Genomic DNA, 19,749 nt, shown 5'->3' with positions numbered 1-19,749 from the left:
GTGGTATCTGTCAATGCTAAATATCACAACTACTTTATGATGCAGCCATTCCTGGGAATATAGCTAACAGAACTGAGAGCTTTGTATCTGCAAAAAGATGGATGTATAAGAATTATCATAGCAGCTTTGCCAGTAGTAGTTTAAAACTGGGACCACCCAAATGCCTACCAACAATAGTAGAATGGATACATTGTGATTTATCCATTACAGTGGAATACTACTACATAGCAGTGAAAAACAGCTAAGTGTTGTGACATGGAATAGCATGGATGAATTTTACTTCTTTGAGAAAAAGAAGCCAGGCAGAAAAAGAGTATGGATTGTATTATTGTATTTATATGAAATTTAAAAATAGGCCAAACTGGTTTATGGTGATAGAGATCAGGTTACCTCTTGCCAGAGATAATGACTGGGAAGGTGCTTGAGGAAGCCTTCTGAGGAACTAGAAATCTTTTTTTTTTTTTTTAAGATTTTATTTATTTATTTTTAGAGAGGGAAGGGAGGGAGAAAGAGAGAGAGAGAAACATCAATGTGCGGTTGCTGGGGGTCATGGCCTGCAACCCAGGCATGTACCCTGACTGGGAATCGAACCTGCAACACTTTGGTTCACAGCCTGTGCTCAATCCACTGAGCTAGGAACTAGAAATCTTGAATATCTTGATCTGGGTGGCAGTTGTCTAGATATATACATACTGTATTTTGCTGTGTATAATGCTCTCCTGAGTATAATATGCACCCACGTTTTTGGCCCAAACGTTCAGGAAAAATATCTTTTGTTTTAAATTTTTTATTATTTATATTTAGAAACAAAACTGATTCTCGTATTCCAGGTATTATTTTGCATACAGATATTGTTACTGCTTTTTAGAGTCACACTTCTAACACATAAGCATAAATAAAATAATTAAAATCATCTATATAGATATGGAATTAGTATTACACTTGTATAGTGCGCAGTCCTTGTTTTTCCCTAAAAAAATATGGGCACAAAAGTGTGCATTATACACAGCAGAACACAGTATATAAGAATTTACCCAAACATATACTTAAGGTTTATGTAAATTTTACTGTAATAAAAATAACAAAACAAAACTTAAAGGTAACTGCTAGAAGAATAGAAATAAGAAGATCACTTTTTATTCTCCAGAGTGGGAGTAGAACACAATAAGTAATATATGTAAAGTCCAACAAAAGACAGGAAAGACAGGAAGAGAGGGCAGAGGGAAGGAAGTAAAAGAGAGGAAAGGATAAGATTGCAGCATTTGTGATCATAAGAGTTTAGATTTCTCTTATGTGAGATAGCACCTCACAATTGTATACATTTAAAAGTGTTCCATTACAAGTGATAATTATGTACAGATCAGCCCAGATTAATGCTAGAGGGATTTGTTAGCAAGTGCTAACAAAATGCAGGGAGAGTATTAATTAGCTAGATACATTTAAGATGAAAAGCTTTAAATGGGGAAAAACCTTATATTTCATATAAATAAAAGATATAGTTCTCTAATAAAATAAGACTTAAGAACTTTTATGTACCAGAAAACAGGACTTAATAAACATATAAATCAGGACTTCTGATCAAGATGGAGGTGTAGGTAAACATGGCTCACCTCCTCACACAACCACAGCAAAAATTACAACTAAACTACAAAACCACTGTCACTCAGAACCATCAGAAAATGAAGCTGTGTGGAAGTCAAACAGTCAAGGAATTAAAGAAGTCACATTCGTTCAGATGGGTAGCAGGGGCGGAGACTTGGAGACATGGAAGTAGCTGGTCCCACACTCATGTGTGGTGGATAAAAATTGGGAGGAATATCTTGGGAGCAAGGGATCCCAGCCCCATACCAGACCACCCAGACCAGGGTTCTGGTGTCATGAAGATAAGTCCCCATAACTTCTGGCTGTAAAAACCAGTGGGGATTGGGGCAGTGGAAGAAACTGGGATTCTCAGGCATCTCTTCTTAAAGGGCCTGCAACAGAGTTACTCAGACTCACTACCTCTAGGCTGTAGCACTGAGGCAGCAGCTGGAAGGGCACCAGTGCCATAAGAGGAGAAACTAAAGTGTCTGGCATGAGGGGGAGAGGGAGGGGATAGCTTCCTCCCAGACAAAACCCAGAGTTCAGGTAGCGGCCATTGTTCCTTTTCTGAGCCTTCCCCCATGCAGAGCAGTGGTAGCATATCCAAGACTCCATCAACCTGGTTGAAAGGAGTTGCCCTGCCCTAGATGAACCAATAAGGCTCTGCCCCATCCAACTTACAGGCCCGCCCAAGTGGTTAACGGTGGCCTTTCTACATTAGGCTATGCTACTAAGACAGGAAATCAAAGCACTTCTACCTAATATATAGAAACAGACACAGGGAGGCTGCCAAAATGAGGAGACCAAGAAATAGGGCCCAAATGAAAGAACAAATCAAAACTCCAGAAAAAAAACTAAACAAGTGAAGATGGGCAGTCTGTCAGATGCAGAGTTTAAAACACTGGTTATTAGGATGCCCAAGGAACTCAGTGGGGGTACTTCAACAGCATAAAAATGATCCAATCAGAAAGGAAGATGACACTAAGCGAAATAAAGAAAAATTTACAGGGACTCAATAATGGAGTGAATGAAGCTGAGAATCAGATCAGAAAAAAACAATCAGAACAAAAAGAAGAAAAAAGAATCCAAAAAAAACAAGGATAGGGTAAGGAGCCTCTGGGGCAACTTCAGACATACCAACATTCACATCATAGGCGTGCTAGAAGGAGGAATAGAAGGAGCAAGAAATTGAAAACTTCTTTGAAAAAATAATGAAAGAAAAATTCCCTAATTTTTGGTGAAAGAAATAGATATACAAGTCCAGGAAGCACAGAGAGTCCCAAATAAAGTGGATGCAAATTGGACCACACCATGACACATCATAATTAAAAATGCCAAAGGTTAAAGATAACGAGAGAATATTAACAGCAGCAAGAGAAAAGCAGAGAGTTACCTACAAAGGAGTTCCCGTAAGACTGTCAGCTGATTTTTCAAGAGAAACTTTGCAGGCTAGAAGGGACTGGCAAGAAGTATTCAAAGGGATGAAAAGCAAGTACCTACAACCTGGATTACTCTATCCATCAAAGCTATCATTTAGAATGGAAGGGCAGATCAGTTGCTTCCCAGACAAGGTAAAACGAAAGGGGTTCATCATCACCAAGTCATTATTATATGAAATGTTAAAGGGACTTAATTTAAGAAAAATGATTAAAAATACAGGCATTAAAATGGCAATAAATTCACAACTATCAACAATTGAATCTAAAAAACAAACTAAGCAAACAAGCAGAACAGAAACAGAGTCATAGATATGGAGGTCATTTGGATGGTTACCAGTTGGGAATGGAGAGGGAGTGAATGGGGGCAAAGGTGCAGGGATTAAGAAGCACAAATTGGTTGTAACAGAATAGGCAGGGGGGGAATGTTAAGAACACTATAGGAAATGGAGTAGCCAAAGAACTTACATGCATGACCCATGGACATGAACTCGGGATTGGATTGCCAGAGGGAGTATGGTATGCTGGGTAAAAGGGGATAAAGGGGGAAAAATTGGGAAAACTGTAATAACACAATTAATTGTATTTACATATAAATAGCATAATTATATTTATATATTTGTATATATACATGTATATATGTGTATAGATATATACACACATATTTACATATAAATATATATGTGTGTATGTATCTATACATGTAAAACATCCACAGTCATAGTGGAAGACTAAACACCTCTCTGAAATCAGTAGATCAAGTAATCAAAAATTAAGTTAGGATTTAAGAGGATTAGAGTAAACACAGTTAAGAAGCTTGATTTCTGTTGTGACTTGTTTATATATACACAATCAAAATCTAAATTATGTGACACAAGTACGTATTCTGTAATATTTTTTCTTTAAGTTAGCAATGTATCCTGGCTGTCTTTCCATGTAGGTACATGTTGAGCTACCTTATTTTTTAATGAATGCATAGAATTCTGTAATAAGGAAGCCTATCATTTATGAATTCATTTTCCTATCTGCAGACATGTAGTTTGTCATCAGTTTTACTTTGTTACAGGTGTACTTGCTTAGAATACTTACATACACATGTAAATAATACGTTACAGAAAATTTTGACTTGGCTTTTGAAAAGTGCCATTGAAATTACTGAAAATTTCTGATGCAAGGCTATAGGGAAAGTTTAAACTAATATACGAATTCTGGTTTTACAGAAAATTTCAACTGTTTCCTCTTTGCCCCCACTTCCAAAACTATTCCTGCCTTTTCTGACTGAGAGGGTAAGGGGATGATGGTTGTGCATTCACCTGTACCTTTTCTTTTCCCTTCATAGTCAGGTTTAAGATTTTCTCTTTTTGAGGACCCTTGTGTCTGTGGTTTTAAAAAATAGTTGTTAGTTTGCTGTTCATGGCATTGGAGCATATACTCTGTTGAGAAGTCCTCTTAATAAAAAATCTGTACTTCCAAAACTGAAACCCTTTAATTTCATGAGCCAGACTCAAGGAATTTTAGAATTCTAGGTTAAAAAAATTCTCTATATTGTTTTTGGAGGTATCTGTACTTTAGATTTTTTTGTCTTTTCAGTAATTTAAGCTTTCAATAAAAACAAGCAAGGGAATCTAAAATCTAAACTTTAAACATATTTGTGTAACTTACTCTCCACTGTTAGTATTTTTATGCTTGACTATTTTTAAAAAGTTTAGTTTTTTGAGACTTAGCCTTGCAAAGACTAAATGTTTATTTCAGTGGCATTAACGGTGTTACTTCACCTCTGTTCAGATGAGCAACTGATGCAGACTCCAGCCAGCAGGGCCTGTGTGTTGTGGCTGCAACAAACAAATTCACATGAACTGTAGAAGCCTCTGGAGAAAAGGGACAGCATGGCCACTCTCTGAGTGAGAGAGGGCCCCTGCCTCTGCCCGGACAAGCTTTTATTGCTTTTCTGGGCACATTATGTCTAGGATGGTCCTCATTTACTATGCACAGGTTCGCTTTAGGTGATGACCTTTTACAAATAACAAAGGAAAGAATGTTGCTAATACTTCAAAGAAAGGGATGTTGCAGATGCAAGGGAAAAAGTGGTTAAACTAGTTAACACTCCATACTTGGGAGGTTAGCACAGACTTTAGGAAGTTACTTTAAAGATATGGAGTAAACATTTGCTGCCTCGATTCAGGGTGAGGGAGTTTTAGCAAAAAGCAAGCCTTAAAGCAGCTTAGGTACAATGCAGACCTGATTCCCCATGGGAAAACCCATCTGTGGGCCTGGTTCCTGTGTGCTGACTCACTCCTTGACTCACTCCCCGTCATTTTTCTGAATCAGGGGCTGGGCTCTATTCACCACTGCCATGTAGATAGGTTCCCTATAAGCAGCTAACTGTGTGATTCATGACAGGAGTTGTGACTGTGTGCTATTATGCTCTTTTTTGGTAGGCCGTATCTACAAGTGCTTGTTTACTGGCTCCGTGAGCTCGCTACTGACACTGCCTCTGGATATGCTGTCCACGTAAGTATGAACCTTGTGATGGTGGAAGGCTACATTATATATGTAGATGGTGCTTGTTTTTCTTCTGTGTATTTGTTATAATTGAAAAGTTATTCTGTTCTGAGGTCAAATAATAATTTTTATATCTTATTTTAATAGTTATAGGTACAGTAGAAACACCTCCTTCTCTCACACGCACACACATACACACACATGCTGTTTGTTTTAAAACATACCTGTCTTAAAGGACTGTTTTGTAATAGTGAGACAGCTTGTTAAATAGGCTGTCATGCAATGTGGGATATATACTACTATATTCACATGGTAAGCTAATTTAAATGTATTTTTAACAGTATAGACATTTGAATTCAAATTTATTTTTTAAATGTTCCTTATGATTATTTGAGGATGAACTCTAAAAATTTGTTCACTCGTTTTTTTCTGTATCTCAATTTGAAGTTAAGCATTGTAATTGCATTTCTTGGGAAAGATATTTGTGTTTATTTATTTTTAAACAATCTAGTTTTTTAAAAACTTTTTTAAGAATTTATTTTTAGAGAGAGGAAGGGAGGGAGAAGGAGGAGAGAAACATCATTGTGTGGTTGCCTCTCATGTGCTGCCCCTTGTGTGCTGCCCCATACTGGGGACTTGGCCTGCAACATAGGCATGTGCCCTGACTGGGAATTGAACCAGCAACCCATTGGTTCTCAGGCTGGCACTTATTCCACTGAGCCACACCAGCCAAGGTTGTGTTTTATTTATTATGGATGTTGGAATTAGAAATGCTGTAAATGATTGACTGTATCAAGGTCATTAGATTATTAAGCCTGCAGAAGATTATACCAAATTTGCTAAATCTTTTGTGCCCAGTTGCCCTTAGTGTTCTGATCCCTGTATCAGTAAAGGCAAAGAGCAGTGATAGACTCTTTTGTGGATCAGAAGCATTCAGAGTATAGCACCATCAAAGTAAGTTAGCCACATGGCAACAAAAGAGACAGGAGAGTCTGTTACATTTCTCACAGGACAGAAGTTGACGAATAGATCTTTTTAGTCTTTTGTGTCTGTGTTATTTTGATCATGGTGGAAAATACTTATTAGAAACATTACCTGTATCTGCAACGCATTTACTGGCTGCTTGTATCTCTTTTTGGATAGAATGGGTGAGTGGCGTTACGTTTGTTTCTATGACAGTGTAGGGAGCAGACAACATAAAAGGTTCTGAACTTCAACCTTATTTATATTAGAATTTTTTTGTTTTCATTATTGAAGAACAGCTTTAATTAAGTAATATTTAGAAGTGGACGGGGGCCTTGAAATTAGGGCACTAATTGGCTATGACAAAAAGAATCGGTAATTTGGCACACTTTAAAGGTTAGAAATGGTGTAAGAAAATAACCCTTTGTATAAAAGTATAGACCTTCTGTGAAGTGATGCAATAGAAACAAATTGGACAACATTCCTATTTCTAGACATTATATTTTTTATCTCAGCCATACACAGTCTTAGTCTAGAAGCCAGAAAAATCAGTCTTAAATGGCTCAGCTGTTATTCATTGAATCTTTGTGTATATGACATAATTCATCTCTGGCTTTCATCTAGGAGTTGTATATAAAACAAAGATGCATATCAGAAGTAGCAAGGGTGGTTAGAAAAAAGCAAGGGTGACTGCTGAGAGTTATGGAAGTTGTATCTTTTTCTTTAAGATTCTATTTATTTTTAGAGAGGGAAGGGACGGAGAAAGAGAGAGAGAGAAATATCAATGTGCGGTTGCTGGGGGCCATGGCCTGTAACCCAGGCATGTACCCTGACTGGGAATCAAACATGTGGAAGTTGTATTTTAACATCTATAAACCATTTCAAAGAGGGCAGTCTTGTTCCATTTTGTTCAGGGTTAAAAATCCAAATATTGTAGTTTTGAGAATATAGTGTAGTAGCAAGTCAGTATCTCAGTTGTCTAGAAATGGTGACTTGAGTTTCCATTTGTGTTGCTTAATAAAGCAGGGGTATATGTGTACATGTAAACACTGTATGCAAATTTTGGGCGTTAGGTTAATGTATAGCAAAATTACCACGGAAGCTCACTTATGTTGGCAGATGCCCCTTTTCTCTTTGATCTGGTTGGTTAGTGGGCCTCCTGAATTGCCTTTATGAGACTACTCATTCCCATGGGAGGAATGCTAGAGGCATGGTGAGATTAGTTGAAAGAAATTGTAAACATGGTTTGGTTTTATAATCACATGCTGCCTTTTACAATTTGAAGGATTGAGCCACTTTTTTTTCCTGAGTAATTGTTTCATTTTCTCTGTAGTAGTATTTTACTTTTGAAATTTTACTTTAAATTTCTTTAAAAATTTTTTTAAATTATTATTTTAAAAAATTTTTAAGTAACATAGCAGCTGCTACATATTCTGTAGCCCAGTTCTTCAGGTCATCTCAGAGCACAGCATATTGGTTAACTTTCTTCAAGATATACCATCCCTAAAACTTAGTGGCTTAAAACCATAGACATTTTATTTGCTCATGATTCTGGTGGTCAGCAAATTGGGCTGGGCTCAGTTGATCAGTTCATCTAATGAGTTGGGTTTGCCTTAGCTACTCATGTGTTTCACTAGGGTTGGACAACTAAGATGGCCCTAGCTGCGGTGCCTTGGTTCTCCTTCATGTAGTCTCTCATTCCAGAAGGCTAGGGGCGCTTTTTTATGTCATGTGTCAGGGCAGCACTCTAAAAGGGTGAGAGTGGAAGTTAGCAAGTTCTCTTCTAGGCTCTCGAACATGGGCAACATAACCTTTTGTCTAGGCAATTCACAAAACCAGCCCAGACTCCAGTTGTGACAGAAAAGGACTCTACAAAGTTTGTCATTTAAAATCAACAGCAGTTGTTATTCTTATTGCTGAGGACAGGGAAGGAGTAAAGAAAGGGGTAATTTAGTCCAGATTATCAAAGTTTTAATGGTTTGGAGGTTTCTTCAGAAAGGGAGTATTAAGATTCTTCTTTTGATTGCTCTTAAGATTTCAGATAATAATGGCCATATCAGTTAAGTTTGGAGCTGCTACTCCAAGGTGTCCCAAATTGACCCTTCCTTAGGTTTTCCATGGAGGCAAAAAGTCATTCCTTTATGACAGTGGATTTCCAAAGACTACCAAGATTCTTTTTTTTTTTTTTAAGATTTTATGTATTTATTTTTAGGGAGGGAAGGGAGGGAGGGGGAGAGAGAGAGAGAGAGAGAGAGAGAGAGAGAGAGACACACACATCAATGTGAGGTTGTTGGGGGTCATGGCCTGCAACCCAGAAATGTACCCTGGCTGGGAATCGAACCTGGGACACTTTGGTTCCCAGCCCGTGCTCAATCCACTGAGCTATGCCAGCCAGGGCTGACTGCCAAGATTCTTGAGTTATTCTTGAATTATTCTGAAATCAGGCATAGTCTAGGGAAGGATAAGCTCCTTCAGAGAGGAAAAGAAAAAAGAGCTCTTCAGTATCATAATACTCCATATACTTTCATGTATGATTATAAGGGAACCAAACTTTGTATATCTGAATTGGTTGAACTGTTATAATACAAGGTCTGGCACAAATAAAGCCCCTGTTTTTATTATAAAATCTTTTATTAGAAAATCATAAGCATGTAATTCTGTGACATAATATCACACTCAGGCACACCATATGACACTTAAGGTGAAATGTTCAAATTAAAACTATAAATTGTTACACCAGTATTATTACCCTACCAACCACACTCAAGCATGTATTACTTCTACTGGATCCTGTATACTTTTGCTATACTTGGCAGTTAGATCAAAATTGAATCTGCTTTCTAAGTGACATTTCTAAGTATGTTACAGACTTCTTTGTCATACATGTGCATACTGAATAGTTTTAACCTCCTTTCCTTATGTTGTCATTAGGCCTTTCTGGGGGTGCTTTCCCACCTTTCTGGTTTGCTGAATTTCTTCATTTGTGTAGGCTCAGGTGTCAGCTAACCACATTTGTTAAATTTTGTGTATAAAATAAGGACGAGGAAATTCGTAGGGTTGAGCAGAAATTAATCTTTAGTAAATTACATACACTCTTGGACTTTGTCTAGTTTTGGGTGCTTTGGGGTTTTTGCTTGCCACCTTCTTGTTTCTAAGCCATGTTCCATCAGTCAATGGATAGCTCATGTCTGTTTGGTTCTGATATTATTCCTTGCCTGCTGTAGTATAAACACCTATACTAAAAATATATATAAATAAGTAAATTTGGCCAGCTTATAAGATAGATTTTCATCATCCTCAAAAATAAAATTTTTTTGAGAAACTGATTTCACCCAGAAAATTACAAGTTTTCTGGCTGTTTTTCTGAGATTTTAGTTTAAAATGAAATGTTGCTTTGGTTTCTTTGGTTTTCTTAGGTGTTCTTTCCAGTAATTTCATGTAATTTTTTTATTTTTTACTAGGGACAATTTATTGGCAGATTGTTTGCAGGGTTGTTTTGTGGTGACGTGCACATTGTGCGCATTCATCAGCTTGGTGTGGTTGCGAGAGCAGATTGTCCACGGGGGAGCACCGATTTGGTTGGAACATGCTGCTCCGCCCTTCAATGCTGCTGGACACCACCAAAATGAGGTAACTCCCCTCATCCTTGAGTTCATCTTATTAGGGCAAGATTTGAGAATTATCACCTTATATGACCCAAATCCTTGACTCCTATGGTCCTCATTGCAGAGCAGAATAGTGAAAGGGTTTGTGAGAAGGTGAAGGGGAAATGTGGGGGGAAAAAAGCTGCTGTGATTTGGACTCTTAATTTTCTAGCAAGATTGGGAGCATACCAGAGGTATACTGAAGTACTCTTTTGTGGCCTTTGCCTGGTTTAACTGCTTAATGCTGGCCTGGAAGTTAAGACAAACTTTTTCCACATGCTTCTGACATGCTATGTAACACTAAGGAGGCAACTTACCCTCTTTGTTCATCAGTTTCTTTGTATGTAAAATGCCTTGTCTTTGCTGTTCCCAGCTGGAACATTACCAAAAGTAGAAACATTGGGACACTGTAACAATGGTGTTCAGTTTTACTTTTTCTTTGTGAGAGATGATATGCTTAGATACTAAAGCATTTGCTTAGAGGCATTAAGAAGAGAAGGAGAACATAAGTTATTTTTAGTATTTTGCTTGCTGAGAAATGATGGGGTTGAAAATGTCAAAAAATTAGCTACTTACATATGAAAACAATCTGTACTTCATAAAATTTTGTTATGAAAAAATTGACTGTAAGATACTCAGAATGAAAATTAACAACTTAGTTTTTCATGAAATGACCTGCTTTTGTCAGTGTGCAGATTGATTTCATCAAATTCTGCCATATTGTTTTCTCTATAGAATTAGGTAAGAGTACAGCTTCTCCTTTGAAAATCATACATATAAAAAATGGGACTATAAAGGATACTGTTCTTATCTACTGCTAATACTTGCATTACTGTACCTCATATTTTGAAGCATTTAATGTTGGTCTTTTTAAATCTCCATTAGTTTAATGGGAGTTGAGCGTCTTAATTAACTACAACTATGTTTTTGTTTGGTAGGTAGTTGCACTCAGGAAGAGCCAGAGGGAGATGCATATGGGAACTGATAAAGTCTGTATGGACAGGTTTACTTACAGAGCTATGCTTTCTCAAGTGTTTAACTTTTAACTGAGAATGAAGTTTTATATCTCTTTGTGTATAAACAAATAGATCCATAAATAAATATGTTTTTATCCTTGAGGTGGTCATTAAATATAGGAGTTATCTTCTAAACAAGTATTGTGTATGGAATGATATATTCAGAGTAGTCAGATTGTTAACCCATTATTTGTAATGCTTTATGAAATGGTAGTCCCTAAATTATACTGAATGGATATATACACTGTGAAGTGAGTTTATGTCCTTATATATCAAGTTGATCCAAAATAAGATACATTTAGAAAAAATGACATTGAGAGGTGGGGTTTTTTTTTGGAAGTTTAAGTTTGTGTTTGTTTGCTAGTTTGAATTTTTTTATAAGGGAGAGCTTGATTTGGAAATAAAGCAAAACTGAGACTAGTTAGCTAAATGTCTGGGTTCTTCTGTCATTTTAGGCTCCAGCAGGAGGAAATGGTGCTGAAAATGTTGCCCCTGACCAGCCTGCCAACCCACCAGCTGAGAATGTGGTGGTGGGGGAAAACCCAGATGCCCAGGATGATCAGGCAGAAGAGGAGGAGGAGGAGAATGAAGAGGAAGATGAGGCAGGCGGGGAAGATGCAGCGGAAGCCAACAATGGGGCCCAGGGTAATGGCTGCTGGCTTGTTCTTACCCCTCCTTCTCCACCATGAGTCCATTCTCAAACTGTCATGGGGAGAAGGATTGGAGTTTTCAAAAATCAGTGGGTTTAAAATTGTGTTTTAACCTGTTTTTACTTTATTTTGGCAAATGTGTGTATGGATATACATTTTTTTTTCTATGAAGCAGGGCTCATTTTGTGTTTTAAAATCTTCAGCTTCGCCTGGTGTAGCTCAGTGGATTGAGCGTGGACCTGTGAACCAAAGGGTCACTGGTTTGATTCCCAGTCAGGGCACATGCCTGGGTTGCAGGCCGGGTCCCCAGTTGGAAGGGTATGGGAGGCAACCACACATCGATGTGTTTCTTCCTTTCTTTTTCCTTCCCTTCCCATCTCTCTAAAAATAAATAAATAAAATCTCTAAAAAAAATCTTCGGCAGGACTTGTGTAGAATGGATAGGAAGAAATTATTTGTAAGTTGGTATAGTTCCTAGTTTTTTTAAGAAGGAATTTGACAACAGATTCATCTTATTCTTTTACCATTCTATTCAGTACTTTTAATATCAAAGAAGAACTTTTGAAGTGTACACTATAGGTTATATGCCATCCAAAGAAACCAATTTCTCCTTTTCTAGCAGTGTAACTCTACAATGTAAAAGGAGATCTGAGACTAGGCCCCTCCCTCAGTCAGCTGTTAGTAGCTCAGTACCTCCTTTTTTCTATTCCTACCCCAAGTTTTCCTGTAAAATACTGCATTGTCTCTCGGCCCGCTCGGTATTGCCAATATCTGAGTGTTCCTGTATGCCAGGCACTCAAACACCAGGGGCTGCCTTCATGGAGTTTCTGGTCTAGTGATGAATATCCAAGTGAGCAAGTTTATCATTACACGTTGTGATAAACATTGTGCAGATTGCTCTGAGGATGCTACTGGGGAGAGACGTATATAGATAAGATGTCCCAGTAGCTCAGAGTAACTCTTATTTGAATAGCGACCTGAAGGATGAGAAGTGTGTTGTGTAACGGGGCCTTTGCCAGGGAGAGGCCAGTATTGGTTCAAAGACCGAGAGTGCAGCCTACTGCTACCCTAGTCCTATCTTACCATTTCTGTCTCAGTCTAATGCATTAGCTCCTGACTGGTCTTCCTTCTTTCATTCTTGCTGCACATAGATTCAGATTGCTCTCCTGTCTTTAAAAATATTCAGTGGTTTTCCAAGATACTAAAGAACAAAGTAAAATCTTGGCTCCACATTCTTTTCACATGATCTAATCCTTGTCTGACCTTTATATATATCTCTGCCTTCTCCTTGCCCAGAGAATTCTAGTCTCCTGGCTTCTATTCTTACATTTTCTGGAGTCATTCCTGATTCAGAGCTGTTGAATTCCTCTCTTTCATGTAACTCTTATTTGTTTCCATTCTAGTGCTTACCATGTACTAGAATTACCTTATTTTATATGTTGTATTTATGTATATGTATTCTTATTTATTGCCTAACAAGCAAATACTCATATGAAAAAATTTTTTTAATGTGGTGTAGCTTCTCAACAACAGCTTACAAACTGAATTAAAGGGTGCATTTTATTATAGATCAAGTTCTGTCAGTAATCTTTAAACTACAATTTTATTTCTAGACGACATGAACTGGAATGCTTTAGAGTGGGACCGAGCTGCAGAAGAGCTTACATGGGAAAGAGTGAGTAAGACTTTTTTCTATCAAGCATCAGTGTTTTAATTCTTTTTTTTTTCCTTTTTTTAAAAATTTTAATCATTGTTCAAGTACATTTTTCTCCCCCCTACTCCCATAATTCTAAAGTTTATTTTAAAGTTGGGCATATTTAGATTTATATGCCAATTTTGAAGTTGCATTTGATGACAATTTTAATAGAACTTTTAATTTCTAGAGAAAATTAAGTGATGCTTTGTATTGAAATTACTAGAAACATGATATAGATCTACTGATAACTGTTTTTCTATCTTCTGGTGTTTAAAATAAACTTTGCTATACTTAGGGAATGTTAAACCTGAAGTTGTTGGCTTTCAAAAAATGAAGTAACAATTTTAAGTCTCATTCTGATGCTTCAGTTGACAATATAGAGCTGTAGCATGAAATTTTGACTGGCTTCATAACTAATGTAAGAGTGAAACCCCAGATGGAATTTTTTGACTTGAGAACCATGATTTGAATTAAAAGGAGACCCAAAATACAGGGTCTGGCACAAATGAAGTTCCCTTTTTATCACAAAATCATAAGCATGTAATTCTGTGACAAAACAATGTCACACTCAAGTGGACCATGTGACATTTTAGGTGAAATGTTCAAATTAAAACTATAAATTATACCCATATTATTGCCCTACCAACCACACTCAACTAGGCCGTACTTTTACTGGACCCTGTATAAAACTCCCATGTACAGGAGTTTTTTACTCTCTGAAAATGATAGGCTAGTGGGTAAGGATTACATTGAAAGATATTGAAAGGAAAATGAGCCGTTTTGATAAATAGAAAAAAATCCTGTTTTATCTTGAATTAATGCATGTTATTATTCATTTTAGATGCTAGGACTTGATGGATCACTAGTTTTTCTAGTAAGTAAAGCTAATATTTTTTGATAATAAAATTGTGACTGAATCATTTGTGTTAGTGATCAAATGTTTTCAAATTTACTGTTGGCTTTTTATATTAAAGATCAAAATGCCCTTTGATTTTTGACTACTGAATATGTTGAAGTAAGTTTGTTTGTTATATGCACTGAAAGTATTGGCAAAGCTTAAAAGTAATACTATTTAAAGGGAATCATTGAATATTTGACTTTTAGAAAAGAAAATGAAATACAGAATGAGTAGTAGTTAAGAACTTGGTCTTTCAAGTTTTGCCTTGTGATGTTTAAATGCCTGCACTGGTGAAAATGGAGTAGTTTTGCGATGTTCACAAGGAGAGCCCCCAGCTTATCATAGGTTTTCACCTTTTGCTGAATCCTGCCCATCTTTATGTTGTTAGTAAAGAGTATAGCTCAAGGTGAGGAACAATTCTTTAATAAACCTCTTCTTTAAAGGAGATACTTTTTAAAGATTCTGTAATGTAAAATCACTTGCCTTTTGGGATTTTGAATGGCTTTGGGTATCAAGATGACTTTGGCTCTAGGTAGGAGAACCCTCAGTGACCAAAACCATAACATAAGTCCCGAAGAAGGATGGGCTTCAGGAGGGCTTGATCTAGAGGCCCAACAGTGTCACCAAAGACCCAAATAAGTCTGTCTCCTCTGCTGTCCACAGAGTTGGCTTCTTCCTCAGGCTGGCTCCAGATGGGAGCCAGAATGGGAAGTTGAGGGTTAGTAGTTACACTGAGGAAGGTACCTGGTGGTAATTCATAGATTAGTGAGAATGTGATGTTAATGAGCTCCTATGCAAAGTTTGAACAGTCAGTATAGAAGGTATTTTTTGGCTACATACTCATTTATATCTCTTACCTTGTCAATCCCTCATAGGTGAGTGACAGAAGTCATTGAGGCAGTGGTGTTGACTCAAGCCCATTCTAATTTTTGGAAAACATGATTTATAGGATGTCTTCATTCATGGAAAAATATTTTTAGTGTCTGCTGTGTGCCAGCTATTGTGGTAGACACTGGGAGATTCAGAGATTAATGAAATAGGACGTTGTCCTCAAAGATGCCTTATAGTTTAGTAGAGAGAAATGAACATGTGAACAAGGAAATTTAGAGGTACTGTGTGTTAAAGACTCAGTGACAGAAGGTGCACATAGGACACAGTGGTACAGAAGAGGGCTTGGTTAGGTGTTTCTTGGTGGAGTTTGTCAGCAGGAACTAGACGAGGTAATGTAGAGGTTGAGGCATGAAAGATGTTAGGGGATAAGAACAGTTTGGGAGTTCTTAAGGCAGAAAAACTGAAAATAATCAAGTGACTTGAGCTGGCGTGGTAAGAATATAACAGTCATCTCTTGGATAGCCCACCCTTCTTGCCACTTGGGTTTGTACCAGAGTGGGGACTTGATCAGAATAATTTTTCTAAAAAGAAAATCTTACAATGTTAGCCCCTATGGAAGAATCATTAACTTGATGGGGCAGGAGGTGGTGCGCCTAGACAAATAGGCTTGGATTTTATAGTGTCAGCACAGAATGTGACTAAAGTACATGTGACATAGCTGGAGGAATAGATGAGAGCAGTCATCATGGAGGTGAAAATACTCAACTGTGGAAGTGGATCAATGGTCCAGTGAGAATGAGGATTCTGAAGCATGAGCAAAGAAAGCCAGGGTACCATAGGGAGAAAAGGGACCAGAGAAGAAAAAGTGACCTTGCAGAAGTCATGAGAACAGAGTAGACACTGAAAGAAGCACTGTGCATTTTTACATTAATATGTTGTTGGGAATTTGTTGTGGTTTTCAAATTTTTCTTCTGTGGAATTTTTCATTGTCATTTGACTTAATGCAGTCTGGCATTTATTTATGAGAATCTATGTAGTTTGTGGTGGATTATTGATTTCTGAAGAGGAAATGTTTATGGATTAATTTCTTTCATTTTTTCCTACATGTAACATTATGAACTTTGAATTGTATTAGGTTTATTTCTATGAGCTATTAAATGAAACATTTAAAGTTGCACATAATTTTTGGAATTAAGCCTCAATTATAGAGTGAAAATTTCAGTTTTCTAATTGAAGAAGCAGAGTAGTCTAAACATATATCAAATAGGAATTGAATGTGTTTTATTGTTCTTTTCCTTAGGAACATGTCTTCTGGGTGGTGTCTTTAAATACACTGTTCATTCTTGTTTTTGGTAAGTGGTGTTTATCCTTTTGTTTATTGTATTATGGTCATTTAGTTTCTAGGAGCCTTCTTGTATAGATTTTTGTTTCGTTTTTAAACAGGAATATATGGGGTAGTTCTAGATAGTACCCTGTGTAGGAATCCTGTACAAATACCTTCTTTCCTAAGCAACATTGACTTTAGTAAGCTGTAGTTACTTACCATCTCTGTTTCTGTTGGGCATTTTTATCTCTTTGTAGAAGCCGATTTGACTGACTTGAGAATATACAATATTCCATTTCTGAAATTAATTTTGTGCTGATTATATGTGGCCCTTATCTATGGCAGAAGATCTTGGTGCCGTGTATCAAAATCCTGATTGAGGCCTTTCCAGAGGTCCTAGCTTGGGAGCTGTTACCAGAGATGGATGTAGGCTTGAGGGAAGACAGTAACCCTTTCCCAAGTGTGAATTTCCCTTAGAGCTAATTCTAGTAAATGTAAAGTCCCTTCCAGATACTTTCACCATTACAGCTGTGAGGGTTCTGTAACAACGCACATTAGTCCCCCGTGTGTATTGGAGCAATTAGAAAAAGGAAGAAGACAGCGTTGAGGAAATGCAGTTGACAAGTTTTCTGCTTTGGGAAAGGTAAACTGAATCAAGTAAACCAAGACTTTAGAATTCAATTCCTGTGTTTCTCAAAGGAGAGAAGGTGGAGTCTGATAAAATCAGGTTACTATTGGGCTGTGCTATGAATTGTATCTCCTAGGAGGGACCTCTGACTACAGATCTCTCCACAGAGATGGTCTTTGAGAAATTCCTTCCTCTAATGCCTGTGAGTTACTCCTCAGATTTACTGAGGAGGGAGGGGTAGATTTCCCAAAGGCTCTTCCACTGAATTCCAAGTTATTTGTTCTATGTTGGGAACCACGTCAGTGGTTTTCAACAGAATGGAAGCCATGTGGTCACAAAGACACTGAATATGTAGATTGAGGATGAGACAAAAATTAATTTCTGAATATTATTAGTAAAGAGTAAAATAAAATTATAGGTAACTTGTTGAAACAAAATATCTTGCAAAAAAGATGATGCAAATTAACAAGAAGCCCATTCTTTATTGTGTCCCCTTGCATGTGAGGATAAAAATGTATCTGTAGATTATTTTGTGTTTATTTTTCATATGTAAAATAATTGATATATAGAGTGTGAAACTGTTTTGATTTTGACCAAATTTTATTTGAGAAAAAAATGACCAATAGAATTGTCTTTGTTCTTGTAAGAAAAGGTTAATGCTAAATTAATGTTTGGAGGAACAAGTCACCTTTAAAACTGAATTTATAGAAATAAGAACCCGTATTTATATAAAGGGAATATCATTAAATAAATATTTTTCTAATCCAATCTTCTAAGTTTATATAAGCATATAAGCTTCTGTAAAGAAAAATTCTGTCTTAGTACACTTAAATACATTATACTTAGGGATCTCTTGAAATAGTTTTCTTTTTAGGAATATACTGTATTTCTCCTTTTAGGTGAACACAGTCATTGGGATTAAACACATGTTTTTTCCTACTTTGGTTGCTCTACTGCAGTTTTCCTCTGGCATTTTTTTTGATTATTGTGGTCATGTACTTTGCAGAAATACCACCTTACAGCACTGCTGTTTCCTAGTAGAAGGGAATGATTGTGAGAAACTGCCCTTAATTTCAGGATACTTATCTGTAGTTGTGTAGAATAGGATAGAAATTAATTGTTACAATTGATAGGTTAACATTTGCATACCTGAATAGAGATGAAACTTGAAGTTTGCCTTTCTCAGGGACCTTGAATCACCCTCAGAGTTGGTATGAGAACAAAATGGGAAAAATTCTGTGTATGTTTTTTCTTATTTAAAAGTTTCTTGTAGTTTATAATATACACAATATATTAGTAAAATAATTATACATGTCTAGTTTGTGAATAAATTCAAAATAGATCTTAGACCCATAAATAAATTTCTATCCTTAGATTACTTGATCAAAACTGTTCGGCAGACAGATTCTACAGATTCACTCTAATGTTTTTCTTAATGATTCAGTTCCCCTCCCAACTAACTTCTCTAATCTATGCTGTTCGGGTTTTTTGGCATTAAAAAATAATTAAATTTTATTATTAAGAACAAATTAAAATTTTTATTTACATAGCAAGAAAGACAAGGAAAAGAGACTGTAAAAATTCTTACTATGAAAATTTTAAGGAAAGCCCTGGCTGGCGTAGCTCAGTGGATTGAGCGCAGGCTGAGAACCAAAGTATTGCAGGTTCAATTCCCAGTCAGGGCACATGCCTGGGTTGCAGGCCACGGCCCCCAGCAACCGCACATTGATGTTTCTCTCTCTTTCTCCCTCCCTTCCCTCTCTAAAAATAAATAAATAAAATCTTAAAAGAAAATTTTAGGCATATTTGCTTATTTAACCATAATATCATTACCACACTTTAGAAAAACCACCAGAATTTAATATTCCTAGCAATTTAACATATTAAAATTCCCTAGATTGTCTTTTAAATGTCATTTTATAGTTGGTTTGTTTGAGGATCCAGATAAAGTCTAGACATTATTTTTGGCTCTTAATCCTTTTGATCTAGAATATTCTTCTGCCCCGCCCCCCACACCTTTTGCCATTGATTTGTTTAAGAGACTTAGGTCAGCTGCCCTCTAAGTACCTCATGTTTTACGTTTGTCCACATGCTTCCTGATGATGCCTGTTACCTTGCTTCTGTTGGTTCAACATGTTTGGGACAAATTTTTCAACTGGTTGTGCTTTGCCTGGTAATAACAACATATCAGGTAACATATGATATCTGGTTCTCCACTTTTCTCAGTGGTTCAGGTGATTGCATCTTGAAGTTTCTATTGTTAGGCTTCATTTTTCCATTTACCATCAGAAAGTAATGTGTGGGGGTAGTATTTTTTTTAATGCTGGCCTCATTTTATTTATTTATTAAAATTTTTTTTAATCCTCACTCAAGGACATTCTATTTTCATCGCTTAGAGAGAGAGAGAAAGAAAGAGAAGGAAACATCAGTTCGTTGTCTTCTTGTACATGCCCTGACCGGGCAACCTGGGTAGGTGCCCTGACTAGGAATTGAACCTCTGACCTTTTGGTCTATAGGACAAAATTCCAACCAACTGAGTCACACTGGCCAGGGCAGGGAATTTTAGTATCATGAAAACAT

General features: G+C 36.8%; 1 protein-coding gene across 1 annotated transcript in view; it reads left to right on the top strand.

Moving 5' to 3' along the window:
- Window positions 1-19,749, top strand: part of MARCHF6 (membrane associated ring-CH-type finger 6) — a 69,271-nt gene that overhangs the window by 19,687 nt on the left and 29,835 nt on the right. Inside the window, exons 5-10 of the mRNA XM_028524385.1 lie at window positions 5,456-5,528; window positions 9,944-10,112; window positions 11,598-11,787; window positions 13,406-13,467; window positions 14,330-14,362; window positions 16,518-16,569. Coding sequence (XP_028380186.1) covers window positions 5,456-5,528; window positions 9,944-10,112; window positions 11,598-11,787; window positions 13,406-13,467; window positions 14,330-14,362; window positions 16,518-16,569 — 579 coding nt within the window. The remainder of the gene's footprint in view (window positions 1-5,455; window positions 5,529-9,943; window positions 10,113-11,597; window positions 11,788-13,405; window positions 13,468-14,329; window positions 14,363-16,517; window positions 16,570-19,749) is intronic.

This window comes from Phyllostomus discolor, chromosome 3 (genome assembly GCF_004126475.2).
Source record: "Phyllostomus discolor isolate MPI-MPIP mPhyDis1 chromosome 3, mPhyDis1.pri.v3, whole genome shotgun sequence".
Lineage (NCBI taxonomy): Eukaryota > Metazoa > Chordata > Mammalia > Chiroptera > Phyllostomidae > Phyllostomus > Phyllostomus discolor.
This window is presented reverse-complemented; position numbering and strand designations above follow the sequence as displayed.